This window comes from Pelodiscus sinensis, chromosome 22 (assembly GCF_052426305.1).
Source record: "Pelodiscus sinensis isolate ZL-2025 chromosome 22, ASM5242630v1, whole genome shotgun sequence".
Lineage (NCBI taxonomy): Eukaryota > Metazoa > Chordata > Testudines > Trionychidae > Pelodiscus > Pelodiscus sinensis.
This window is the reverse complement of record NC_143073.1, coordinates 23,289,653-23,315,970: the sequence shown is the minus strand read 5'-3', so window position 1 is coordinate 23,315,970 and position 26,318 is coordinate 23,289,653. Positions and strand designations below refer to the sequence as shown.

At 56.4% G+C, this 26,318-nt stretch overlaps 3 protein-coding genes across 3 annotated transcripts; all 3 read right to left on the bottom strand.

Moving 5' to 3' along the window:
- Positions 1-1,343: 1,343 nt before the first annotated feature.
- LOC106731346 (N-formyl peptide receptor 2-like) lies at positions 1,344-8,546 on the bottom strand. Its single transcript, XM_075907729.2, has 2 exons — positions 8,417-8,546; positions 1,344-7,453 (listed from the first exon to the last, which is right to left on the bottom strand). The coding sequence occupies exon 2, from the start codon at positions 7,449-7,451 to the stop codon at positions 6,441-6,443; it is 1,011 nt and encodes a 336-aa protein (XP_075763844.2). The 5' UTR covers positions 7,452-7,453; positions 8,417-8,546; the 3' UTR covers positions 1,344-6,440.
- Positions 8,547-13,786: 5,240 nt separating this feature from the next.
- Positions 13,787-14,853, bottom strand: LOC112544232 (putative G protein-coupled receptor 33). Its single transcript, XM_089772582.1, has one exon. It carries the CDS (start codon positions 14,851-14,853, stop codon positions 13,819-13,821), a length of 1,035 nt encoding a protein of 344 aa, XP_089628708.1. The 3' UTR covers positions 13,787-13,818.
- Positions 14,854-21,441: 6,588 nt separating this feature from the next.
- On the bottom strand, positions 21,442-23,878 carry LOC102456431 (putative G protein-coupled receptor 33). The gene has a single exon (XM_075907676.2). The coding sequence runs from the start codon at positions 22,850-22,852 to the stop codon at positions 21,746-21,748; it is 1,107 nt and encodes a 368-aa protein (XP_075763791.2). The 5' UTR covers positions 22,853-23,878; the 3' UTR covers positions 21,442-21,745.
- Between the last annotated feature and the right edge of the window lie 2,440 nt (positions 23,879-26,318).

Below are 26,318 nucleotides of genomic sequence, written 5' to 3'. Positions count from 1 at the left end.
TGATGGTTTGCAGTGACATAGCCTCAGCTCTGCCCGGCTCCTGCTCTGGGGCCGCAGCTGCCCCGGGTGTGGCCTCGTCGGATGGTTTCCCGGGCCCCGCGCTGGGCGAGGCTCTGGCCGCCGCGGTGGCTTTGCAGAGCCAGTTGTGTGAGCAGCTCCCACCCCTGCTGACTCCCCCCTCCCCACAGACACCAGCTCCCTGCCCCCACGCAGCCTCTGGGGGAAGGAAGGCCAAGGAATGGGGGTGCAGGCGTCCCATGCTCTGTGTCTGCCAGGGACACGGGGAAGGAAGCAAGATTCAACCGTCCAGCTGCAGTGCTGGGGTGGGAGGCAGAGCAGCCCCCCAGCTCTGTCTCTGCCCCCCTCCCCTGGATTCCTCTCTGCCTCCCATCCCGCTCCCCTCCATATTCCCTCCCTGCCCTCCATTCCCCCCCTAGGGAAGAGGTGTCCATCGATGCAGAGTTTATAGTTTGACTCGGTGGCTCTCAGCACCCCCGGTGCGCCTGACCCCACCCCACAGCAGCCCCCCCAATTCCGCCCTGCCCCTGTATAATCAGCCCCCAGCCCCACCACAGAGGCAGCTGCATCCCAGTGTGGGAAAGACCAGACAGGCTCTGGGCTGAGCGTGGCAGTAAAGCCATGGGGCCAGTAGATGGCAGCACATGCCCAGTGCAGGTCCTTGTTGGACACCTGGCGTAACAGCTGAGGGGGCAGGTATTGCAGGACATTTATAAATGGGGCCTATGCTGGCAGGGGATGCAGGGCGACAGTGAGGGGCATCGGAAGGGGGCAGGTTGGGCTTGAGGGACACCAGCAGGGCGGGGGAGGGGATGGAGCGGGGGGGGCAGAGTGGGAGTGGGCACTGGCAGGGTGGGGAGATGGAGCTGGGGAAGCAGGGCGGGAGTGAGGGGCACTGGCAGAGCAGGGGAGGGGATGGAGCTGGGGGAGAAGGGCGGGAGTGAGGGGCACTGGTAGAGCGGGGGAGGGGATGGAGCTGGGGGAGCAGGGCGGGAGTGAGGGGCACTGGCAGAGCAGGGGAGGGGATGGAGCTGGGGAAGAAGGGCGGGAGTGAGGGGCACTGGTAGAGCGGGGGAGGGGATGGAGCTGGGGGAGAAGGGCGGGAGTGGGGGCACTGGCAGGGCGGGGGCAGGGATGGAACTGGGGGAGCAGGGCGGGAGTGAGGGGCACCGGCATGGCGGAGGAGGCGGCAGGGATGGAGCTGGGGGGGCAGGGCGGGAGTGGGGGGCACTGGCAGGGCGGGGGAGGGGATGGAGCTAGGGGAGCAGGGCGGGAGTGAGGGGCACTGGCAGGGCGGGGGAGGGGATGGAGCTGGGGGAGCAGGGTGGGAGTGAGGGGCACTGGCAGGGCGGGGGAGGGGATGGAGCTGGGGGAGCAGGGCAGGAGTGGGGGGCACCGGCAGGGTGGGGGTGGGGGACCCAGTGCTGGTTTGGCAGCTGGGGAAGGTGGAAATGAGGTCACGCAGCTAAAGGTTACTCGGCACGAAGCCTCCAGCTCAGTCACCGGTCGCGGGGATTTCGAGGCAGCCGGGAGATGCTAAGACAGTGACCTTTACCTGTTCCGCGCCTGTAACGCAACACCCGCTCGGCGCAGGCGGCCGGCCGGCTGACACCCAGCTGGACCCAGCACTTGCAGGTCGCAACTACCTGTTAATTTCTCACAGGGTGTCCTCAGCGCCCCGCCTGGCTGCGGGGGGAGTAATGGGACTGGGAGGCCAAATCCCGGGCAGGGGTCAATGAGCTGTCACTCCATCCGTGTCAATGGGCCACATTCCCATCACTGGGGCTGCCTTCCTGTGCCCCGCCTGGCTCCAGTCGCTGTCCGTGGCCTGTGCCGCCCACCCATCCGCTGTTACCCCCTCAGAGGTTTCCAGGCCGCCCTGAGTGCAGCCAAACACTGGCAAAAAGCAGAGTCTGAGATGTCACTTCCAGCCACAGATAGGTCTGCAGCACTTGTCTGCCAATCGTTCTGCGCCTGGGAGACTTGCTACACTCAGTCCCAGTGAACGCGATACAAGCTCCACCATGTGGATGCACCAGATCTCATATTTAAGAGCATCAGAGCATCCAGGCTGGGGCAGAGCAAAGGTCCATCCAGTCCCGGGTCTTGTCTGCCCACAGTGGTCCATGCCAGGTGCACCAGAGGGAATGAACAGAACAGGGAATCATCAAGCGATCTTTCCTCTGTCACATATTCCCAGATTCGGACAAACAGAGGAAGGGACACTGTGCCTGAACATCCTTCCTAATAGCCATTGATGGACCTAATCTCCATGCATTGAACCCTGTTAAAGTCCAGGTCTTCACAGCATCCTCTGGCAAGGAGTTCCACAGGTTGACTGTGCGTTGTGTGCATCAAAATTTCCTTTAGTTTGTTTTAAACCAGCTGCCTATTCATTTCATTTGGTGACCCCTAGTTCTTACACCTTTAGAAAACAACAAATATTCTGGTATCACTTTAAAGACTAACAAAACATGTAGATGGTATCATGAGCTTTCGTGGGCACAGCCCACTTCTTCAGATGTCGACAGAACTCGGCGGTAGTGTACATGCAGGTATAGTTTTGTCAACAAAAGTCCACTTTTGTAAACAAAACCCTGTAGCCTAGACACACCCCAAGATCTCTCTCTCTCTCATTTAGTTTCCTTTAGTCGTACGTGCAGTTGGGACGATGTTTTCCAATGTGCGTTACTTTGCATTTATCACCATTAACATTCGTTTGCTGTTTTGCTGATGTCGTGCGACCAGGGAAACGCTCGACCCTCCCTTCCACAAGCAGTTTCTAGTCTAAAGAACCAGAAATCCCGTAAAAGCCCTAACACACGTAATTCTTCTCCCCTTTCCAGCTAGCAAGGGGAGCCGACAGGAACGTGTGTCCCATTGGAAATTCTGATGGTTCCAACTTTTCTTTCATCTCACGCTGAAATGGCTGAAGTCCCCACAAACCTCGCATGCTTTCAGAAATGCCCAGTGTGATGCAGTAGGGGGCTGTCCACTCTGTTGGGCATTCACTGGTGGCTGCATTTGGGCTGGGGGTGACCCCTACTGGCCGGTGTCTATAGCACGGCCTAGCAGGGGGGATGCCTTAGGTCACATAGGCAAAGATCCAACCACTCCGACTGGTTGAGGGCAGGGAGGGAACAAAGGAAGGGAGGTTTCAAGGAAAGGGTCAGTTGCTGGCTGGGAAACATGAAGGAAACAGCTTTTGCTGAGGATCTAGGGGTGACAAAGGACCCCCTAATCCAAGGGGTCTTAGGCATCCTGGCCCTGACTCCTGAAACCAGACCACATCTACGCTGGGCTGTATCCTGGGGAAGCAATAAACTGTCTGGCGGAGTCTGTTCTTGCTGCTCCGGGACTGCAGGATCAGGGGGAACCCCGACGTGCCGTCACACCCAGTACAAACCATTTTGTGTTGCTCCACAGAACCACTTTGTTGCAGCGGTACCTGTAAGAACAGGGGTTCCCCGCCTTTTCGAGCATATTTTCGACCCCTTTTCAATCTACTACAATTTCACGGACCCCTCCAACGATCCATTCTTGCGAGGGGCCCAACCCGCCATGCTAGTAGCTTGTGAACGGTTAGAGGGGGGGCGACATATTCAAAAAAGAAAACAAAGGGTAAAAGTGACTGACCCGTTTTTAAGCCGACTCCAGAGGAAGCCGCAGCCTGTCAGCTTCAGCGTGGGCTGAGGGACGTGCCGACCGCAGGGCACGGAGCTTCTCAGCTCCCAGTGGCTGCTCTTTGCCTGTGCTGTTTCCTCAGTCCCTGGCCCCTCCGTCCCCTGCCCATCTGTGATGTAGTGGGGGCAGGGGCAGATATAGGGCAGGGCGAGCGGGGCGGCCACCCCGGGCCCCGTGCTTCAAGAAGCCCCTCACATGCACCGTGGCGCAACCGTGCATGTGCCATGGCACCGCCGTGCATGCGCCGTGTCAAAGGGGGGGGGCGTGAAATTGTGCTGCCCTCGGCCCTGCAAAATCGTCATCTACCCCTGAGTGGGGGTGCTGTTACAGTCACTGCTGTATTGTGTGTGCGTGTACCTCAGTTTCCCCTCCCCGGCGCTCTCTCGGCATGAGGGGAGAAGCAGTCAGACATGACTCACTGTGGCAGTATGTCAGTACACTGACACCTCGGATACACCTCGGATCTGGGAGCAGGACAGAGCAGGAGGCTGAGCTGCCTGGGGGGGGAGGGACCAGTTGCTGGGAGTGTGGGGTAGTCTCGGCTGGGCGAGGGAAAGGGAGGATGGTTTTAGACCAAGGAAGGGGGTGAAGCCTCTTCCCCTGAAGGGGTATGTCTACACTAGTTCGTTAATTTGAGCTAGGTAGGCAAATGAGGCGAGAGGAGTTGCACATGAAGCCAGGGATTTAAATATCCCGGGCTTTATTTGCATGTTCCCGTCCGGTCGCCATTTTGAAATTTCACTAGCCCGAACTCACTGCCGCGCGGCTACACGTGGCAGTGAAACGTTAATCGAACTAAGTCCTTAGTTCGAATTAACTGTTACGCCTCACTCCACTGCAGTGGGTCTGATCCTGACCTTTAAAACCTTTCCATGGACCCCCTGCAGGGCCACAGGTTGGGAACCCCGGGTTAGAAGATCTCAGTCCCTAGTTCGAACTAGGGAGGCTAATGTAGGCATTCGAAGTTGCAAATCAAGTCCGGGATTTAAATATCCCGCATTTGATTTGCATCTTCCCAGCCTGTCGACTTTTTTTTTTTTTTTTTTTTTTTTTTTTTTAAATTTACAAGTCCAGACAAACTGCCCGTGTCTAAACCTCATTCCAGGAGGAATAACAGGTAGTTCGAACGAGGGCTTTAATTCGAACTACCCGGTCCCTGCCACGTGTAGACACGGGCAGTCAGTCCGGACTTGAAAATTTTTTAAAAAAATGGTGACCAGACAGGAAGACTGATCCCCGTCCTCTTTGCAAACCTGCTGAGGTTCAGGGGCAATGCATGGGGGGCATGAAGGGTCACGCCCCCCTCCCCCCAAGGCCATGGGAGGGAGGGGCAAGGGACCAGGAGACAGCACACAAAGGCATTCCATCCCATGGATGGTTTATCCAGGCCCCCCGGGCCCCACACTTTGGGGAGCCCAGCAGGGCCCAGGGGGTCAGTAGGCACACCTCTCCCCCCACTCACCTGCGGCAGTGGATGGATGTGGAGATGACCTTAGGGGAAGGTGGCGGGGAGGGGCAGAGTCTGGGGGAGGCAGGGCCTGCTGAGGAGTGGGGGTGGGTGGGAAGAAGTGAGGTTCACCCCCCAGGCAAGGAGTGACATGTGGAGGGGCTGGCCATTCCCTCCCTAGTAGTCACCACTGCTCAGCTCCACCCTCCCATTTCCTGCCCTGCCCCCCTCCAGTCTTCCCTCAAGACTAAACATGCCCAAAGTTTAACCCTTTCTGCACAGGACAGCTTTCCAAGCCCGGGGTCATTTTTCTTGCTTATATTAATTACACTTCTATATGACAGTATAATTTCTAGCAGTTCTACAGCATTCTCAGTACATCTCAAAGCATTTTTCAAAGAGGCGGATGGAAACTGAGGCACGGACCAATCACATGACTTTCCCCGTGACCTTGGGCGACAGCTCCCCTTGCCTGTAGATCTCTCGAGTCCTGAAAGTGGTTTCATTGGTGTCCCTGTTGAACCTGAAGCAGATTGGCTTATGGCAGCTATTGGCTTAAAGGCAGCTGCTGACAGGCCCAAACTGTGTTGGAGGCAGATGGCAGCAGATCTGCAGTGGGGTGTTCTAAAGTAATCCATCCATCCGAGCAGGTATTTTCTGCCCTGCAACATTAGTTTTTTTGCACCTGGTATTGGCCACTGTGGGCAGACGGGACATTGGGCTAGATGGACCTTTGGTCTGACCCAGTCTGTAAGTTTTTGAACATTTTTACCACGCTAAATAAGGAGGAGATGTCCCCCCAAAATTTCACAAGCTTGAAAATCTGAGGGAAAAATCGCAACGTGGCTCCATCATAATATTTCGATGGGATCGTTTTAGCATGTTCCATTTGTAATGTTGACATTTAAACATCTTTTAAACAAAACTGAGCCAACATTTCAAAAAAAGCAGCAGGTGGACCCGGAAAGGTGCCGTTTCCACGGCAACACCTTTTAACGTTTTCTTCCCAAACTTTTGTGAGATATAAAACCGCCACCAACCGAGCCAGTCCCACAAACTCTCACCGTGGGGGGGGCTCCGTCTCCTGCTCCTCAGCACCAGGTAAAGATCGGGGCCCTTTTGCCTGGGGGCTGCCCAGACCCACAGCGAGTGACTCGCCGTGTCCCGTGGGTGTTCGCAGTCAAAACAGACAAACCGCTGCTGTTTGGTGGGTGAAGAAATAGAAGCCGACAGAAGAGACAGAGTCAGAGACTGGCTGTAGCTCACACACGCGCGCACACACACAAGGCAATCACGGGCGATCTGGACAATCGAACCCAGGAGTCCTGGTTCCTCTGCTCTCGCCGCTATTATGGCTGATGCTCTGCGATGCCTCCGTCCCGCCCGTCCCCTCCTCTTCCTCGGCCAGGGCCTTGCGGAAGATGCTCAGGAAGGAGCCCCTCCGGCGTCCCCTGCTTCGGGTGTAGCCCACCAGCCCGTACAGAATGGGGTTGAGGCAGCTGTGGAGGTAGGCCAAGGCGTTGGCCAGCTTGAGGGGCACGCCCCACAACTCTTTGTCCTTCTGGTAGGTGCTGAAGAGCACCAGGACGTGGTGGGGCAGCCAGCAGGCGAAGAAGAGCGCCACCACGGCCAGCACCAGGGCGAAGGTCCGGCGGTAGCCGTCCCAGCGCCGTTTCCTCAGCTTCCAGGCCAGGACCACGTAGGAGGTGGCGATGATGGTGAAAGGGACCAGGAACCCGCCCAAGAACCGGCTCCACCTCAGCGGCACCTCGGCCAGATGCCGCAGCTCTTTCTGGTAGCCGCAGAAGGTCTCCCCCTGGGTGGTCTGCACGTCCCGGACCACCAGGTAGGGGATGCTGAAGCAGATGGCCAGGAGCCAGGCCCCGGCGATCAGCCAGCACCCGAGCTGGGGCTTGCGGCGGTTGCGGACCCAGACGGGCTGGGCCACCAGCAGGCAGCGGTGGAGGCTGATGAGGGTGAGGATGAAGACGCCGGCGAAGACGACCAGGTAGCGGGCGAAGGAGTGGAGCTTGCACAGGGCCCGGCCGAAGGGCCAGTGGGAGTGCAGGGCCTCCTGCGCGATGGCGGGGATGCGCCCGGCCGAGAAGAGCAGGTCGGCCACGGCCAGGTGGAGGTAGCAGGCCGAGGGGAAGGTGGGCGGCCCGCGGCGGCCGCCCGTGGTGATCCAGATCACCAGGCCGTTGCCGAGCAGGCCCAGCACCAGCACCAGGGCGTTGGTGGTGATGGCGATGATCCGCATGGCCTCCTCGGTGGCGCTGAACGGGGCGGCCGAGCCGTTCATGGCTGCGGGGGAGGGGTCCGGTGAGAGGCTGGCCACGGGGCCCTCTGGTTCCCCCGCTGCCAGCTCTCCCCAGCCCCCAAGTCCCCCCTCGCTGGACTCCCGGGTCCCCCTCCAAAACCCCATTTCTCCTCGCCCCTTGGTCCCCCCTTCACTGCCCCCCGTGCTGTGGCCCCCACCCCTCACCCAGCACCACAGCACTGTGCCCCCCCGCTCCTCACACCTCCAGCCCCCACCCCCCAAGTCCCCCCTCCTGGACTCCCGGGTCCCCCTCCAAAACCCCATTTCTCCTCTCCCCTCGATCCCCCTTCACTGCCCCCCACCATGCTGTGGCCCCCACCCCTCACCCAGCACCACAGCACTGTCCCCACCTCCGCTCCTCACACCTCCAGCCCCCCAAATTCCCTCCTTGCTGGACTCCCGGGTCCCCCTCCAAAACCCCATTTCTCCTCTCCCCTCGATCCCCCCTTCACTCCCCCCCGTGCTGCGGCCCCCACCCGTCACCCACACGCCGGCCCTCCCCTCCGGAAGAGGGGTTGGGAAACCACACGCGCTGCGGTCTCTCAGTCACCACCACAACTTCCCCTAGAGCGGATCCCGGCCCCCGGCGCGGCCCCTGGCCCCCGGCAGGGAGAGGAGCGTCGCCCGATTGTGTAAAGTGCACCAGCCCTCGCACGGAACCCTGCAGCTGCCAAGGGAGGCAACAAGTGTGCAGGTGCTGTAACCGCTACACCCCACTGCCTTCCTCTGGCTTGGGGAGAGAAGCCAGGAGTCCTGGCGCCCAGCTCCCCCTCTTCCCTCTCCCTCCCCCACCCCCCTCTAGCCACTAGACCCCACTTCCCTCCCAGAGCAAGGGAGGAAAAGGAACTCAGGAGCCCTGGCTCCCACCCAGCACCCTGCTGCTCTCACCACTACTCCCCACTGCCCTCACTCCCAGCCCTCTTTCCTCAAAAGGAACCCACACTCACCTGGCTACGTACTGGCGGGGAGTAAGAAAGAGGAGAGACTTCTCCCACGGCTGCCGGAGCTCTCCCTGGTGTGGGGCAGCTCAGCTCTGTGGCAGGTCGGGTCCCACCCCCGAGTGATGGGCACTTCCCCTTCCGAGCTGGGCTCATCTCAGTTCCCATCACAGCATTTCCCAACCTGCTCTGCACACGTCAGATGGTCACGGCAGCTCCCAGAGCCCAGCTCCCCTCAAAGCAGATCCCCGAGCCGACCCGGAGCCCAGCTCCCCCCACACCAGCTCCCCGAGCTGACCCGGAGCCCAGCTCCCCCCACGGCAGCTCCCCGAGCCGACCCGGAGCCCAGCTCCCCCCACGGCAGCTCCCCGAGCCGACCCGGAGCCCAGCTCCCCTCACGGCAGCTCCCCAAGATGACCCGGAGCCCAGCTCCCCCTCAGCAGCTCCCCGAGCCGACCCGGAGCCCAGCTCCTCCCACGGCAGCTGCCCGAGCCAGCCCGGAGCCCAGCTCCCCTCTCAGCAGCTCCCCAAGCCAACCCAGAGCCCAGCTCCTCCCACAGCAGCTCCCCGAGCCAGCCCGGAGCCCAGCTCCCCCATCAGCAACTCCCTGAGCCGGCCCGGAGCCCAGCTCCCCCCACGGCAGCTCCCCGAGCCAACCCAGAGCCCAGCTCCCCCCTCAGCAGCTCCCCGAGCCGACCCGGAGCCCAGCTCCCCCCACGGCAGCTCCCCAAGCTGACCCGGAGCACTGCTCCCCCCTCGGCAGCTCCCTGAGCCAGCCCGGAGCCCAGCTCCCCCCTCAGCAGCTCCCCGAGCCGACCCGGAGCCCAGCTCCCCCCACGGCAGCTCCCCGAGCCGACCCGGAGCACAGCTCCCCCCTTGGCAGCTCCCCGAGCCAGCCCGGAGCACAGCTCCCCCCACGGCAGCTCCCCGAGCCGACCCGGAGCCCAGCTCCCCCCACGGCAGCTCCCCGAGCTGACCCGGAGCACAGCTCTCCCCTCGGCAGCTCCCCGAGCCGACCCGGAGCCCAGCTCCCCCCACGGCAGCTCCTCGAGCCGACCCGGAGCACAGCTCCCACCTTGGCAGCTCCCCGAGCCGACCCAGAGCCCAGCTCCCCCCACGGCAGCTCCCCGAGCCAGCCCAGAGCCCAGCTCCCCCCTCAGCAGCTCCCCAAACCAGTCCAGAGCCAAGCTCCCCCCGTGGCCACTCCCTGAGATGGCTCGGAGCCCAGCTGCCCCCTCATACACTCCCCGAGCTGGCTCCATGCCCACCTCCCCCATGTCAGCCCCTAGAGACCAGCTCCCACCCTCAGCTGTTCCCTGAGCCGGACTTAGCCTATGCACATCCTGTCCCATCGTCCCCTCCCCAGCTGATCTAGGACCAGCCCCTTTGCAGACCCCAGCAAGCAGGTGGCCAGCGGCACTGTGGGACCCGGCTCGGCCTGCAGCTGCGTGAGTGGAATTGTCCTGCAGCCTCCTTGCAAAAGAGACGTCCGGGCCTCTCTCACCGCGAAAGGGTTACACAAGACGAGTGTCACCGCAAAAGCCGCGGGGGTGGGGTTTCTAGCTGAGCTCACCCTCCGCCGGTGCTGGAGATGTCATGGCCAGAGCGACAGTGAACCCCTGCCGATGCCAAGGCACAAGCCAGGAGTTCTGGCTTCAAGCCCGTGTCCCCTGGAAGCCGGGTCTCTCAGGAGAGATTCCAACACTGCCCCACAGCGAGGTTTGTGTTCCTCCTGGTGGTGCACATGCCCCGGCGCATGTCACAAAATTTATTCCACATGTGAATAAGAACATGAAAATGGCCATAATGGTTCAGACCAATGGTCGATCCAGCCCAGTGTCCAATGCCAGGTGTCCCAGAGGGAGTGAATCAAACAGGCAATGATCAAGCAATCTCTCGCCTGCCATCCATCTCCACCCTCTGACAAACAGAGGCTAGGGACACCATTCCTTACCCCTACTCATAATCATCATTTATGGACTTAGCCTCCATGAATTCATCTAGTTCTCTTTTAAACCCTGTTATAATCCTCGCCTTCACAACCTCCTGAGGCAAGGAGTTCCACAGATTGACTATGCACTGTGTGAAGAAGAACTTCCTTTTATTTCTTTTAAACCTGCTGCCCATTAGTTTCATTTGGTGGCCCATCATTCTTATATTATGGAACAAGTAACTAACTTTTCCTTATTCACTTTCTCTACACCACTCATGATTTTACAGACCTCTATCATATCCCCCCTTAGTCTCCCCTTTTCCAAGCTGAAAAGTCCCCACCTCTTTAATCTCTTCTCATCTGGGACCCGTTCCAAATCCCTGGGAACAATCTGCACATGGCTGGAAAAGATGAGAGGGAACGTTGCTCCAAGCCCTGCCTTCCTCTGAACACTTTTCCGATTTTTCACACCCAGCAGCAGCATTCATTTTGTTACATGGGACACGACACCACCATACGGGGACATACAGCAAATTCTCCAGTGGGAACAAGGGGTTCTGAGTGGGGGAGGGGGCTCAGGGCTGGGGCAGAGGGTTTCAAACCAGTTCCAGAGTGTGAGGTTCTACCACGTCCCAGGAATCTAGAACCCAAGCGACTCTACCAGGCTGTGACATATAATGAAAGTTGGAATCCTTGGGGGATCTGGCCACCGCGATGTATCTGGAAAACAGGAGCGTTTATGCAGTTCGAAAGCATTTTGACAACTAGAACAACTTGCGCTTCTAGAGTCAGTCTAATATAGAACTCACAGGAGCATATAGAGTTTAAAACTATTTACACAGATGGCCCAAAACCACTCTAGAGCCAAACAGGAATCCAGAACCTTCTGGACACTACAGAGATAAGGATATGCCAAGGTGCCTAGAACTCAAGACTATCTAGAGTCAGCTATACATCTAATTGACATCCTGCCTTGGGCAGGGGGTTGGATTTGATGACCTCCTGAGGTCTCTTCCAGCTTTATAATTCTATTATTCTAATCTAGACCCTAAGGAATGATTCAGCTAGAAAATATTACAATACCTAGAACCCCATATAGCTAAGGTCATCAGGGCTGTGTCTAGACTACATGCCTCTGTTGTCAGAGGCATGTAGATTAGACACGTAGGCAAAGTCAAATGAAGCCGCGATTTAAATGATTGCGGCTTCATTTAAATTTACATGGCTGCCGTGCTGAGCCGACAAACAACTGATCAGCTGTTTGTCTGCTTAGCGCGCTAGTCTGGACACTCCCCTGCCGACATCAAAGCCCTTTGGGTATGTCTACACTAGAAAGTTAGTTCGAACTAACGGACGTTAGTTCGAACTAACTTTCCTATGCGCTACACTAGCGCTCCGCTAGTTCGAATTTGAATCGAACTAGCGGAGCGCTTAGTTCGAACTAGGAAAACCTCATTTTTCGAGGACTAACGCCTAGTTCGAACTAGCTAGTTCGAACTAAGGGCTGTGTAGCCCTTTAGTTCGAACTAGTGGGAGGCTAGCCCTCCCCAGGTTTCCCTGGTGGCCACTCTGGCCAACACCAGGGAAACTCTATGCCCCCCTCCCGGCCCCGGACCCCTTAAAGGGGCACGGGCTGGCTACGGTGCCCGTGCCAGGTGCAAGCCTGCCAGCACCCAGCTAGCAGACCCTGCACCTGGCACGGCACAGAGCCACCCACCCGATGCCTCCCAGCCCACCCCCTCTTGCCGGGACCAGGCTGGCGGCTCCCGGGAGCTTGCCCTGGACCGCAAGAGGCGGGCACCTTCCTGGGCTAGTGCGGACATCGTGGACCTCGTCCACGATCTCCGCACTAGGCACAGGAAAGTGGCCGTCTAGGGCAGGAGAGCTGCCAGCCTGGCCACCCAGGAGCAGGTGTGCATGAAAATCAAGGGGGTCCACTGAGACCCCCGACCCTGAGCCCTGAGCTTACAATGGCCGTCCTGGGTCAGACCAAAGGTCCATCTAGCCCAGTAGCCTCTCTGCCAACAGCGGCCAACCCTAGGGACCCTGGAGGGGATGGACCGAAGACAATGACCAAGCCATTTGTCTCGTGCCATCCCTCTCCAGCCTTCCACAAACTTTGGGCAGGGACACCACTCCTACCCCCTGGCTAATACCACTCCATGGACCCAACCTCCATCACTTGATCTCACTTCCCTTTAAACTCTGTTCTAGTTCTAGCCTTCACAGCCTCCTGCAGCAAGGAGTTCCACAGGTTAACTATTTGCTTTGGGAAGAAGAACAACTTTCTCTTACTAGTTTCAAGCCTGCTACCCATTCCTTTCCTTTGGTGTCCTCTAGTCCTTCTTTATGGGAACTCATGAAGAACTTTTCTGAATGCACCCTCTCCACCCAACCCCTGCTTTTAGAGACCTCTATCCTGTCCCCCCTCCGTCTCCTCTTTTCTAAGCTGAACAGTCCCAGTCTCTGTAGCCTCTCTTCATCTGGGACCTGTTCCCAACCCCTGATCATGTTAGTTGCCCTCCCCTCTCCCAGCCTTTCTCTTCCCCTCTCCCACCTCCTTTTCCCAGTCTCCCCCAGTTTTTTTCAATAAAGACAGAGTCAATGTTGGAAGAAACATTAGCTTTATTTTGTACATCAATAAGAAGGGGGGCTAGGGAAGGGCAAGTGGAAGAAGGTGAGGGAGGAATGGGGCACGAGCCCCCGATGGGGAGGACTGGGCTGGCTCTGCGGGCTTCTGGGGGTGGAAGCTCTCCTGCAGCCCCCCAATTACTCCCTCTCCCCAGATGGCAGCCTGCGGCAAGTGCAGCCGGGCTGATGGCCGAGTGGTGTGATGTGCCCAGTGTGGGCACTCAGGGCACTCCAAGCCAGAACTCCTTTGCAAGCGGGGCACCCCTTAGAACTGTGTGTCCGGGGTGGGGGTCGGGACCCTTTAAGCGCAGCCCTCGGCTAGCCTGAGACAGCATCTCCACGCTCTAAGTCCTCCTTTTATGCCCTGCCGGCACTGCTTCCGGCCATCATTAAGCCCTGTTCAGAGTCCACTCAATGTGGACTTACTAGTTCGAACTAGCAAAACGCTAGTTCGAACTAGTTTTTAGTTCTAGATGCGTTAGTTCGAACTAGCTTAGTTCGAATTAACTAATTCGAACTAAGTTAGTTCGAACTAGCGCTGTAGTGTAGACGTACCCTTTGTCGGCAGCCCCGGTAAACCTCGTCCCATGAGGAATAGCGGGGCTGCCGACAAAGGGCTTTGATGTCGGCAGGGGAGCGTCCAGACTAGCGCGCTGAGCGGACAAACAGCTGATCAGCTGTTTGTCGGCTCAGCGCGGCAGCCATGTAAATTTAAATGAAGCCGAGATCATTTAAATCGCGGCTTCATTTGACTTTGCCAAAACAACAAATCTACATGGCTCCGTCGACGGAGCCATGTAGTTTAGATGTACCCCAGGTGTCCAGAACTTGCCCAGCCCCAAGTTTTTTATACTTCTGTGCAGTTAGTTTCTCGCTGGTTCTGCCCATGGGAATGAGGCCCCAACCCATCGCTGTCGAGATCCTCGTAAAAAGCTGCTTTGACCAGAGAGATCAGGGACATCCTGAAGACCTGCTGGAACGTCTGCCCCACAAAGAGGTAGAGGACGGGCGTGAAGCAGACGTTGGCACAGAACATGATGACACAAATGAGCTGGAAGATGATAGTTAATGACTTGGGCCCATCTTTGTAGAGCATCAGGCCATAGTAGAGGTGGTAGGGCAGCCAGCCAAAGAAGAAGGACACCACCGCTGCCACCATGACTTTGAAGGGCTTCCCGCTCCGGGACAGCCCCTTCTCCTTCATTGTCAGGCCCATCCGGATGTAGCATCCTGCAATGACGCAGAGGGGCAGCACAAATCCCAGCAGGAACCGGCTCATGAACAGCGTGAAGTGTACGTGCTTCTTCCAGGCATCTCCAGCCTGGTCTCTGGAGATATAGTAATAATTTGTGCAAGTGACTCTGCCGTCTCCCAACGTGCTGGTGTCCTGGAAAGCCAGGTAGGGAGCACTGAGGGCCAAGGAGACCAGCCACGCCCCTGCAACCAGCTTCTTGGCCTTGCGCACGGTGCAGTGATGCTGGGACCAGAAACGGTGGCAGGTGCGGGTGTAGCGGTCCAGGCTGATGAGGGCGAGGAGGAAGACGGAGGAGAACATGACCAAGTGGGTGCAGGCACTGATGAGTTTGCACATGATTGTGCCGAGGGCCCAGTGGAAACCCATCAGGATGTAGATGATGAAGAAGGGGATCAGCAGGGTGAAGAGGAGAGAACAGGAGACCAGGTGGAGGAACCAGAGCGTGGTCACCGTCCTCTTCATCTTCCACCCCAACACCCACAGGTACAGCCCGTTCCCCACAACACCCACCAGGACAGTGGGGAACAGCAACCCGGCTGCAACAAGCTGAACATCCTTCGAGGGTACGGAGGACTGGCTAGAATTTGCCCAGGTTACAGGCAGGAGGGTCCCGTTGCCTTGCTCCATCGTGCCCTGGGGAGAGACAGAAGAGGGATTGGAAAGGGCAACAGAAGATGAGACAGGAGCTTGGAAGAAGAGGTTGGGAGACATAACAGAGCAGACAAGGAATGCACCAAGACACCCTCTGGTTCTCTGGAATTTCTCTAGACTATCCAGGCTGTCAGTCCCAATTTCTGGGCAGAGCCAGTGGAACTCACCGCCACAAGACAGTGCTACGGCCAACAGGGGGAGATGAGTGCCATAGTAGAGTGGAGGGTGGGAAGAGACAGTCGTAGAACAGGTCAACACTAAGAATGACACATGACTGTGACCAGGGGGACGGGAGGGACAGGCTGACTCAGAAGGGTAGGGAATGGGAGGCGGGGCTTTTCCCCACCACAAGGCTCTGGCTCTGTCTCCAGTGTGAGGACTCAAGTTGCAGCAGGGGAGGTCTAGGTTGAATATTAGGAAGCACTGTTTCCCTAGGCGGGTGGGGAAGCACTGGGCTGGGTTCCCTGGGGCGGGATCTCCATCCCTAGAGGTGTTTAATTCTTTGCTTGACAAAGCCCTGGCTGGTTGATTTAGCTGGGATTGACTCTTCTTTGGCCAGGGGGCGGGACTTGAGGACCTCCTGAAGCCTCTTCAGGTTCCAGGGTTCTGTGATTCTATGACTCACTGGCCCAAGCAGGCGGGAATTGGCTGGCGTAACACCCTGGCTGTGTCTAGACTGGCCAGTTTTTCCGGAAAATCATCTGCTTTTCCAGAAAAACTTGCCAGCTGTCTACACTGGCCGCTTGAATTTCCGCAAAAGCACGGACTTCCTACTGTAAGACATCAGTGCTTTTTGCGGAAATACTATGCTGCTTCTGTTCGGGCAAAAGTCCCTTTTGCGCAAAAGTTTTGTGCAAAAGGGCCAGTGTAGACAGCTCAGATTTGTTTTGCACAAAAAAGTACCGATCGCGAAAATGGAGATCGGGGCTTTTTAGCGCAAAAGCGCGTCTAGATTGGCACGGACGCTTTTCCGCAAACAGTGCTCTTGCAGAAAAGCGTCCGTGCCAGTCTAGACGCTCTGTTCAGAAAATGCTTTTAATGGAAAACATTTCCGTTAAAAGCATTTCTGGAAAATCATGCCAGTGTAGACGTAGCCCCGGAGTGCAGGAGCTGGTGCAAGGGGAAAAAATCCATCCCATACCCTGTCCCTTTGGCTGCTTTGTCTGCTGCTGCTGCTGCACACTGACCTGTGAGAATGGGAAGGAGGCTTCCTTCCCCACTTCTCACACAGGAAGCCTCAATCCACCGAGCTGTTTCTTGTCCTCTGTGGTGCTGCGAGCCGTGCCGTGTATCAGGGTCCTTGGGGTTGTGTGCAAAGGTATCCCCACAGCCTTCTTAGGTTGGCATCTCCTGTGCGGGGCAGAACGGCCTAATGGTTAGAGGACCTGGGAGCCAGGATTCCCAGGTTCCAGCCCTAGCTCTGGGAAGGGGTGGAGGCGGCAGGTCAGAACTCCTGGGCAGCGGGAGGGAAGTAGAATTTGGTGAATAGAGAACACCCCGTCTGCTTCGTGTGAAATGTGAGAAAGTGTCACTCTCACAACACACATCTCACTTGCAAACACTGACTACCCAGTCCCCATGATAACCCAACTGAATGCTAGTGGCAAGGAGTTCCATGGGTTAACCCCACTGCATGCCAGTGGCAGGGAGTTCCACAGGTAAACCCCACTGAAAGCCAATGTTACGGAATCCCAGAGACTAACCACACTGAAAGCCAGGGGCAGGGAGTCCCACTGGTTTCCTTTGACAACAGCAAAAATCCAAAGTTTCTAGGAGGCCTTATCCTGGATATTCCCCTTTAGACCCACCCAGGGGCCATCTGCCCTTCATCTCACCTCACTAGAGCAGCAGGTTTGTAGAAACACGAAGCCAGCGCAGAGAGAGTCTCTGATGGGGTGTGTTTGCCCAGCAAAGCATCCGAGTCTGTCCCCTGCAGCCCCAAGCTCTGCCTGTGTGGTAAGTTCATTCCTCTTAGCTCTGTGTCTTCTACACGCTCCGCCCCCAGCTACTCTGCAAACCATAAAGGGAAAAGAACACCGGACAGTCTGACACAAACTACCATGCAAACAAAAGCCACTGTTTCCAAACGCGTGGGACAGGGCAACTGGGGGGAGCCCCCTCCCTCTCCAGCCTGAGCTGGCTCCCCAGGCTTTGCTAGTGACCAGCAGCAAACCCCCGCAGGCCCTGCGGTCACTCAGAACCCCAGGCAGCGCAGGGGAGTAGAGAGTTCGAGTGAGTCTGGGGAGTTGTTATTTCACAATAGCCAGAGTGTGGACGCCCCGGTGCTGCTGTTTCAAAATAACGAGTTCGAAACGAGTCTTCTTCCCCGAGGAGAGCCGGAGAGCAGATTTCGACGTGACGGCTCGGGCGTGTGGATGTTCCACTTATGCCTTTGAAAGAAGGGGGCTTGTTCCAAAATAACTCCCCAGTGGGGACCAGGGTTCGGCGTCACGTCCCCCTTCCCCCTTGTAGCTGCCGATTGAAGGAGTTTTGTGGTGCGAGAACAGCCTGAGTCAACTCAAACGGTGTGAAGGGGGCGGGTCTAAGTCTGTTCATCGCTGGGTGAAGGTGATGATCATGGATTCGACAGGCGCTCACATGACTGAATTAGGGAATCACAAGTGATGCAATGGATCCGCGTATTTATACCCTCGCTAAGATAACAAGGTGAACCTGGGTTAGCCCGTTGCTCACTCACACCCCGGATTGGGGGGGTCCAGGCAGAGCGAGTGTCTGCAATAAAGTATCTGACTTCTCCCCCCCACCACCTCCAAGTCCGCCTGTCTTTCCATCAGTGTCCTCAGGCTTTCAGTGCAGTGGAGTCCTGCAGCACATGTGGGGTAGGGGGCCGGTGGAGCCTGGGACCCCTGGGTGTGATTCCATTCCTGTAGCGCATGCGCCTGTAGTACACGGATCACAAGGCCTGTCTGGGGGTGTCCCTGAGTCCCCTGGCAGGACTGAGCGATTCCCTCGATGTGGCCTCATTGCGCTGTAGCACCCTTGCTGGGCACCAGCTGGTGATGGGTGTTAGACACCCTCCCAGGCATTGGTTCCTTTTCCTGCTGTTGTCCCCGGGGAGCCAGTCGGGCAGATTCCCCAATTTACAGCATGTTTCAGTGATACCGAATGCTCAGCTGGGCTGTCACGGGGGAGCTCTAATGGCCGCTTCCTCCACTTGTCCCCCACGGCGGCCCGGCTGAGCGGCGCAGAACTCAGCTGAGCGCTATGGCGGGAGGTGAAGGGGGCGGGACGGTGACGTACACGCCCAGGGGGCGGGGCCTGGACGAGCGTGCATCCCCGACGGAGACAGAGGAGAGCGGAGAGAAGTGAGAGGCAGGAGGGGGAGAAGAGAAAGAGAGAGACGGAGAGAGAGGCAGAAGGCCGAGGAGAGCTGAGAGAGAGAGGGCGAGGCAGTAGGAGGAGGAGGAGAGAGAGAGAGAGATGGAGCAAGACACCAGAGGCTCAGGAGAGAAGACCGACATGGAGGAGAGACCTGAAAATCCTGTCTTATGACGTGCTAATTGGCTAGTTTTGAAATAATGAGCGCACTCAGAAGACGTAGACTAGGTATTTCGAGATACAAGAGTTAGTGTAGACGTCACCTTAACATGGACGTGCTACCTCTATTCAGAGCCCCAGGAAGCGCTGGGGAGTAATGAGTTTGAATGACTCTAGGGAGTGGGGGGTAGATATTTCGAAATAGCAGCAGTGGAGTGTCCACACGACCACTATGATGCAATTCCTAGCCAAGGACTGAGAAAGCTAGTGGTTAGAGCTGAGGGAGTACGTGGTTGGGAATCAAGACTCCTGCATTGGAACCTGACTCCAACAAAGGACAGAGACTGAGCATTATAAATTGGGAATGTCTCATCTCATTGATTGAAAGTCACCCTCTGACATCAGTCCAGCCCTCTGCATTGCATCCTGTAGGTTAATCCTACAAACATCCTGTGTCAGGCAGCCTTGCAGCTTCACCTGAGAAATCCCCTCTGGCGGGGAGCCCCACCAGTGACTCAACAAATTACAGAGGCAGGTAGTCCCGCAAGTTAACCCTGACACTAGCACATGTCTGGTAGCGGGGCTAACAGAAACGCAGAGCCAGTGTGGAGAGAGCCAGGGAGAAAGTGAGCATTTGTCCAGCAGAGAGGCCGTGTGTCCCCCATCCTCCCATGTGCTCACTTCACTCCCTTTATCTCTCCATCATCACACCCTGCACCCGGCTGCTGTTGGCCCCAGAGAATGCAAACCACGAAAGGAAACAATAATGAACCATCCGCCACAGCTGGAAATCCCCCAGTGACTGGCCAGCGCATAAAGCAAAACTGAGGCTGCAGCACGGCCCAGCCGGACTCCTTAGCCTGGGTGGGCTCAGACGGCCCTGTCACCTGCCACCTCTCTAAGGGACCCACGTGGCCAAAGAGACTGGGGCTCTGGCCTGGTTCCTAAGGGCGGCCGTGTCCTTCACCAGCAAAGCAAAGGAATGTCTCAATTCCGGATGAGGCCTCTCTCCGTTTTTCAGCTTCCAAAAGAGAATCACTCGGAACCCCGCTGTTTCTAGAACTTGCCCCATAGCTAGATCTAGAATCATTTCAATAAAGCATTTCAATATTAAAAGGAAAATGTACATTTGTCTTTCATTTTCCAAAAAACTCTGGAACCCTGATATTTGTGAAACCTGGTGGGTTCCAGGTATCTCATTGTTTATAAACCCAGCAGTGTCCCTGGGTTCTAGAGTCCCCGCGCTCCCAGTTCCATATGTTCTAGGTCTCTCCGATTTTTCAGTTGGTTGTCAGTGGCATCAGATCAGTAGCCTTCTCCAGCATCGTGCTTGCCTTAGGTCTTCCACAGTGTCCTTACTTCCTGTTGATCGCAGGATACCTCAGTTCAGAAGGTGTAGGGGAGATCAACAGGAATGTTTGCACCCATCAACTTCCAGCTGTGGAGACCGTACCATTGGTCAAATTAAGGCACATCGACTCCTGCTATGCAATTAACGAAGATGGAATGGTGTTTCTTGATTCAACCTTCCAGCTTTGATCATGTAGTTATACATATTTATCTGGTTTTCCTAAAATATTTGAGAAAAATTGCACCCTGGAGCCATCCAAATTTGTTGCGAGAAGCCCTGTTCTAGGCCAATTATGCCCTAGACTGATTACAGCTCTACTCTACCGAGTGATGCAGACTCCCGTGCCAATTCCTCATCCTGCTCTGCAAAGTGACACTCGGAGTGAAGGGCTCTCCGACCATCTGAGCCGAAGCCGTGGTTCAGAGAGGGTCACAAGCCAGCAAACTCACTGGTGCTGCTAGGAACTCAGAAGTCCTACATCAGAGGCGTAGTGACGGGGAGCGGCGGGGGGCTGTTGTCCCCGGGTGCCATGCTAGGGGGGGTGCCAGGCTGGGGTGGGAGTGGAGCAGGGAGCTGGGAGGAGCTGGCCACGTGCTGCCTCCCTGAACACACTGTGAACAGAGGCAGTCAGGCCGGGTGGCAGGAGCGGCCACTTTAAAAGTCACATTCACTTACCCGTCTGCTTCTTCTGGTGCCTGGAGCTGCGGGAGGGGGATTCGGTTGGGCTGCCGGAACTCTCCCTGGTGTGGGGCAGCTCAGCTCCATGGAGGGTCCCACCCCCGAGTGACGGGCACTTCCCCTTCCAGAGCTGGGCGGAAGGACCAGGGCCCATCTCAATTCCCATCACAGCATTTCCCAACTTACTCTGTACACGCCAGAGGGTCACGGCAGATCCCCGAGCCCAGCTACCCCCTTGGCAGCTCCCTGAGCCGGCCTGGAGCCCAGATTCCCCCTCAGCCATTTCCGGAGCCGGCCTTGGCCTGTGCACATCCTGCTCCCCCTCCCCCTATACCCTCAGCAGCCTCCCTGGCTGATCTAGGACCAGCCCCTTTGAGAACCCAGCAAGCAGGCGGCCAGCAGCACCGTGGGACCCGGCTCGGCCTGCAGCCACATGTGAGGAAGTGTCCCGCTACCTGCTTGCAAAAGAGACGTCAGGGCTCATCTCGCTGTAGCAGGGGTTGCACAAGACGAGTGTCACCACGAAAGTGCGAGTCGGGGGATACTAGCAGAATTCACCCTCCACCTGTGCTGGAGATGTCACAGCAAGAGCTACACTGCTCCCCTGCCATTACCTCCAAGCCAGTGTCCCCTGGAAGCCGGGCCTCTCAGGAGAGATTCCAATGCTGCCCCACAGCGAGGTTTGTGTTTCTCCTGGTGGTGCACATGCCTTGGTGCATGTAGCAAAAATTATTCCACACATATTCCACCCAGCTGTGGCATCAATTTTGTTACATGGGACACGTCACCACCATACAAGGACATGGAGCAAATTCTCTGGGTGAGGGTGGGGGACAAGGAGTTCTGAGTGTGGGAGGGGGCTCAGGACTGGGGACAGAGTGTTAAAAACCAGGTAGGGAGTGTGAGGTTTTGGCATAATCCAGGAATCTAGAACCCAAGTGACTCTACCAGGCTGTGACACATAATGAAAGTTGGAATCTTCGGGGGATCTGCCCACAGCGATCTGGAACACAGGGGAGTGTATGCCGTTTGAACGCATTTTGACATCTAAAACAACACGCAGTTCTAGAGTCCATTTAATATAGAACTCAAGACTTCATATAGAGTTTAAAACTACTTATGCATGTTGCCTGAAGCCATTCTAGAACCAAAGAGGAATCTAGAACCCTCCAGATGCTAGGGGGATTCGAATGTGCCAAGGTGCCTAGAAGACAAGACTATCTAGAGCCAACTATGAATCTAGACCCGAAGAAACTATTCAGCTAGAAAATATTGAAATACCTAGAACCCCATAAAGCAAAGGTCAGCAGGTGTCCAGCACTTGCCCCGCCCCACATTTTTTTATACTTCTGTGCAGTCAGTTTCTCGCGGGTTCCTCCCACTGGATTCGGGTCCCAACCCATCGCTGTCGAGATCCTCGTAAAGCGCTGCTTTGATCACAGAGAGCAGGGACGCCCTGAGGACCTGCTGGAATGTCTGCCCCACAAAGAGGTAGAGGACGGGCGTGAAGCAGATGTTGGCACAGAACATGATGACACAAATGAGCTGGAAGGCATCAGTCAATGACTTGGACCCCTCAATGAAGAGTGTCAGGCCATAGTAGAGGTGGTAGGGCAGCCAGCCGAAGAAGAAGGACACCACCGCTGCCACCATGACTTTGAAGGGCTTCCCACTCTGGGGCAGCCCCTTCTCCTTCATTGTCAGGCCCATCCGGACGTAGCATCCTGCAATGACACAGAGGGGCAGCAGGAAGCCCAGCAGGAGCCGGCTCATGAACAGCACGAGGTGTATGTGCTCCTTCCAGGCATCTCCAGCCTGGTCTCTGGAGACATAGTAATAATTTGTGCAAGCGACTCTGCCGTCTCCCAATGTGCTGGTGTCCTGGAAAGCCAGATAGGGAGCACTGAGGGCCAAGGAGACCAGCCACACCCCTGCAACCAGCTTCTTGGCCTGGCGCACGGTGCGGTGATCCTGGGACCAGACAGGGTGGCAGGTGCGGGTGTAGCGGTCCAGGCTGATGAGGGTGAGGAGGAAGATGGAGGAGAACATGCCCAGGTGGATGCAGGCACTGGTGAGTTTGCACATGGCCGTGCCGAAGACCCAGTGGAAACCCATCAGGATGTACATGATGAAGAAGGGGATCAGCAGGCTGAAGAGGAGGTAGCAGGAGACCAGGTGGAGGAACCAGAGCGTGGTCACCGTCCTCTTCATCTTCCGCCCCAGCACCCACAGGTACAGCCCGTTCCCCACCGCACCCACCAGGACAGTGGGGATCAGCAACCCGGCCACGGCCAGCTGAACGTCCTTAGTGTGTTCTGGGGACTGGCTGGAATTTGTCCAGGTTACAGGCGGGAGGGTCCCGTTGCCTTGCTCTATCATGCTCTGGGGAGAGATGGAAGAGGGATTGGAAAGGGCAACAGAAGCATGGAAGAAGAGGCTGGGAGACATAACAGAGCAGGCAAGGAATGGATCAGGACACCACCTGGTTCTCTGGAATTTCTCTAGACTATCCAGGCTGGCAGTCCCAATTTCTGGGCAGAGCCAGTGGAACTCACCGCCACAAGATAGTGCTACGGCCAACAGGGGGAGATGAGTGCCATAGTAGAGTGGAAGGAATGGGGAGACAGTGGTAAAACAGGTTAACACTAACACTGGGCGGGGAGGGGAGGAGAGACAGGCTGACTCAGAAGAGTGGGGAATGGCAGGTGCAGCCTTTCCGCACCAAAGGGCGCTGGATCTGTCTCCAGTGCAGGGACTCGCTGGCCCAGGCAGGTGGGAATTGGCCGTAGTAATGCCCTGCCTGCGGGATCTGGTACCCGCAGAATTCCCTGTGGCAAGGGAAAAAAGCCGTTCGTCCCGCACCCCGTCCTGGGAACTCCTCTGCCTGCTGCTGTGGCATGCTGACTCGCAAGAACAGATAGAGTCCTTCAATCCCCACGTCTCACACAGGAAGTCTCAGTCCACTGAGCTCTTTCTAGTCCTCAGCGATGCTGCGAGCCGTGCAGTGCACCGGGGACCCTGGAGTTGTCTGACACAGCATCCCCACACCCTTGTTAGGTTGGCATCCCCTGTGCGGGGCAGAATTGCCTAATGGTTAGATGGCCTGAGAGCCAGAACTCCCAGGTTCCAGCCCTAGCTCTGGGAAGGGGTGGAGGCGGCAGGTCAGAAATCCTGGGCACTGAGAAGGAAGTGAAGGTTGGGGAATAGAGAACACCCCATCTGTTACAGGTGAAATGGGAGAAAGTGTCACCCAAACCACACATATCACTTGTGAACTCTGATTACTCCACTGAATGCCAGTGCTGGGGAGTTCCACAGGTTAACCCCACTAAATGCCAGTGGTAGGGCGTTCCACGGATTAACCTGACGGTGTGCCAGTGGCAGGGAGTCCCACAGGTTAACTCCCCTGAATGCCAGTGGTAGGGAGTTCCACGGATTAACCTCACGGTGTGCCAGTGGCAGGGAGTCCCACAGGTTAACTCCACTGAACACCAGTGGTAGGGCGTTCCACGGATTAACCTGACGGTGTGCCAGTGGCAGGGAGTCCCACAGGTTAACTCCCCTGCATGCCAGTGGTAGGGCGTTCCACGGTTTAACCCCAGGGTGTGCCAGTGACAGGGAGTCCCACAGGTTAACTCCCCTGAATGCCAGTGGTGGGGAGTTCCATGGATTAACCTCACGGTGTGCCAGTGGCAGGGAGTCCCACAGGTTAACTCCACTGAACACCAGTGGTAGGGCGTTCCACGGATTAACCTGATGGTGTGCCAGTGGCAGGGAGTCCCACAGGTTAACTCCCCTGCATGCCAGTGGTAGGGCGTTCCACGGTTTAACCCCAGGGTGTGCCAGTGGCAGGGGGTCCCACAGGTTAACACACTGAAAGCCAGTGTTAAGGAATTCCAGAGACTAACTCCTCTGAAAGCCAGTGGCAGGGAGTTCCACAGACTGACCTTGCTGAAAACCAGCGGCAGGGAGTCCCACTGGTTTCCTTTGATAACAGCAAAAATCTATAGCTTTTGGAGGCCTTAGCATGGAAATTCCCCTTTAGACCAACCAGGGGCCCTCTGTCCTTGTCTCAACTCACCAGAGTAGCAGGTTGTGGAACCACGGAGCCAGCGCAGAGAGTTAGTCTATAAGGTTCACTTCAGTTAGTCTATAAGGTGCCACAGGACTCCTTGCCGCTTTTGCAGATTCAGACTAACACGGCTACCCCTCTGATACAGAGCAGAGAGAGCCTCTGATGGGGTGTGTTTGCCCAGTAAAGCATCCGAGAGTCTGTCCCCTGCCTGTGTGTTGAGTTCACTCCTCTTAGTTCGGTGTCTTCTACACACTCCGCCCACAGCTGCTCTGCAAACCATAAACAGAAATGAACACCGGACAGTCTGACACAAACCACCATGCAAGCATCAGCCACTGTTTCCAAATTAATGGGACAGGGCACCTGGGGGGCAGCCTGGGCCCATGAGCCTGCTGGGCCCCCTGCCTCTCTGGCCTGAGCCGGCTCTGCCCAGGCTTTGCTAGTGACCAGCAGCAAACCCCCGCAGGCCCTGCGATCACTCAGAGACTCAGGCAGCACAGGAGAGCAGAGTTCGAGTGACTCTGGGGAGTCGTTATTTCGGAATAGCCGGAGTGTGGCCACCCCGGTGCTGCTGTTTCAAAATAACGATTTTGAAACAAGCCTTCTTCCTCGAGGAGAGCTGGAGAGCAGATTTCGACGTGACGGGCTTGGGCGTCTGGACACTCATGTTATGCCTTCGATAGAAAGGGTCTTATTCCTAAACAACGGACCCAAGCAATGTCAGGTAAATCTAGTCTTCTGTCTCTACAATTTAGAAATGTGCATCTGTCTGTCCGTCTGTTTGTGAGTCTGTTTGTTCAAGAACTCCTCCTAAAGAGAAGATAAAAGCAGGTTTGCTTCAGTCCTGCAGCCCGAGACGAACACCTGCAAGATCTATTTCAGGCATTCGTAAAAGTGAAATGTCCTCTTGGGGAAGTGGGAAAACAGATTGACAGAGCCAGACAAAAGTCAGCAACTTCCAAACAGGCCCGACAAGGGAAATAACAGAACCCCGCTGGTTATCACCTAGGGCACATCGGCGCTAGGAAATGACTTTGAAATAACTTATTTCAAAATAATAACTCTTGAAATAACTACAATAGTCCTCACTATTAGTCCAAGATATGTTCCAAAAAACTTATGATGAAACAACTTAAAGCAGGGAATTTTTTTCCTTCAGCTGGGACAACCCTAGGCAGGCTGCCAGCCGCTGGCGCCCCAGGTGGAACTCTTGATCGGCACCCCCACCTGCAAGGCCCTCAATGGTGTGACATCATCATTGGGTGCCCCGTTGAAGGCGGCGCATTAGGTGGCGGCCGGGTTGGCCTATACGCACAGGCCGCCCCTGCCTGTAGCTGACTTCCATTCATGCAAACTGGAGAGCAGGGGAGTTGCAAAACTTAAGTGGGCAATAGCAGGACTTATAATGCGTCAGTTCCTGCAAACATCAGTGACTTTAGTACAGAACAGATGAATACCGGCGCAAATTAGAGCGGGGATGCCCTGTATTTCAAAATAGTGTGTCCACACTTCCTTAGGGTAAACCTGCACTGCACTTGTAGCTCGAGATAAGATACGTGATTTGAGCTTGGCAAGTTGTGTATCTTAGTTTGATCTTATTTCAAAATAGCTTATTTTGAAATTTGGCGCTGTCTACACCTCGCTTATTCGAAATAACCTGCTATTCCCAAAAGTCAGGGGTGGATATAGGACAGGGCGAGCGGGACGGTTGCCCCAGGCCCTGTGCTTCAAGATTCCCCGCGCATGCGCCGTGGCAAAGGAGGACCCCGCAAAATTGTGCTGCCCTGGGCCCCGCAAAAGGGTCATCTGCCCCTGCCAAAAGTCCCTTACTCTTTGTGG

Bases quoted from the DNA above. Each gene is read 5' to 3' on its own strand.
- LOC106731346 (XM_075907729.2), bottom strand. From the start codon at position 7,451: ATGAACGGCTCGGCCGCCCCGTTCAGCGCCACCGAGGAGGCCATGCGG.
- LOC112544232 (XM_089772582.1), bottom strand. From the start codon at position 14,853: ATGGAGCAAGGCAACGGGACCCTCCTGCCTGTAACCTGGGCAAATTCT.
- LOC102456431 (XM_075907676.2), bottom strand. From the start codon at position 22,852: ATGTCTCCCAGCCTCTTCTTCCATGCTTCTGTTGCCCTTTCCAATCCC.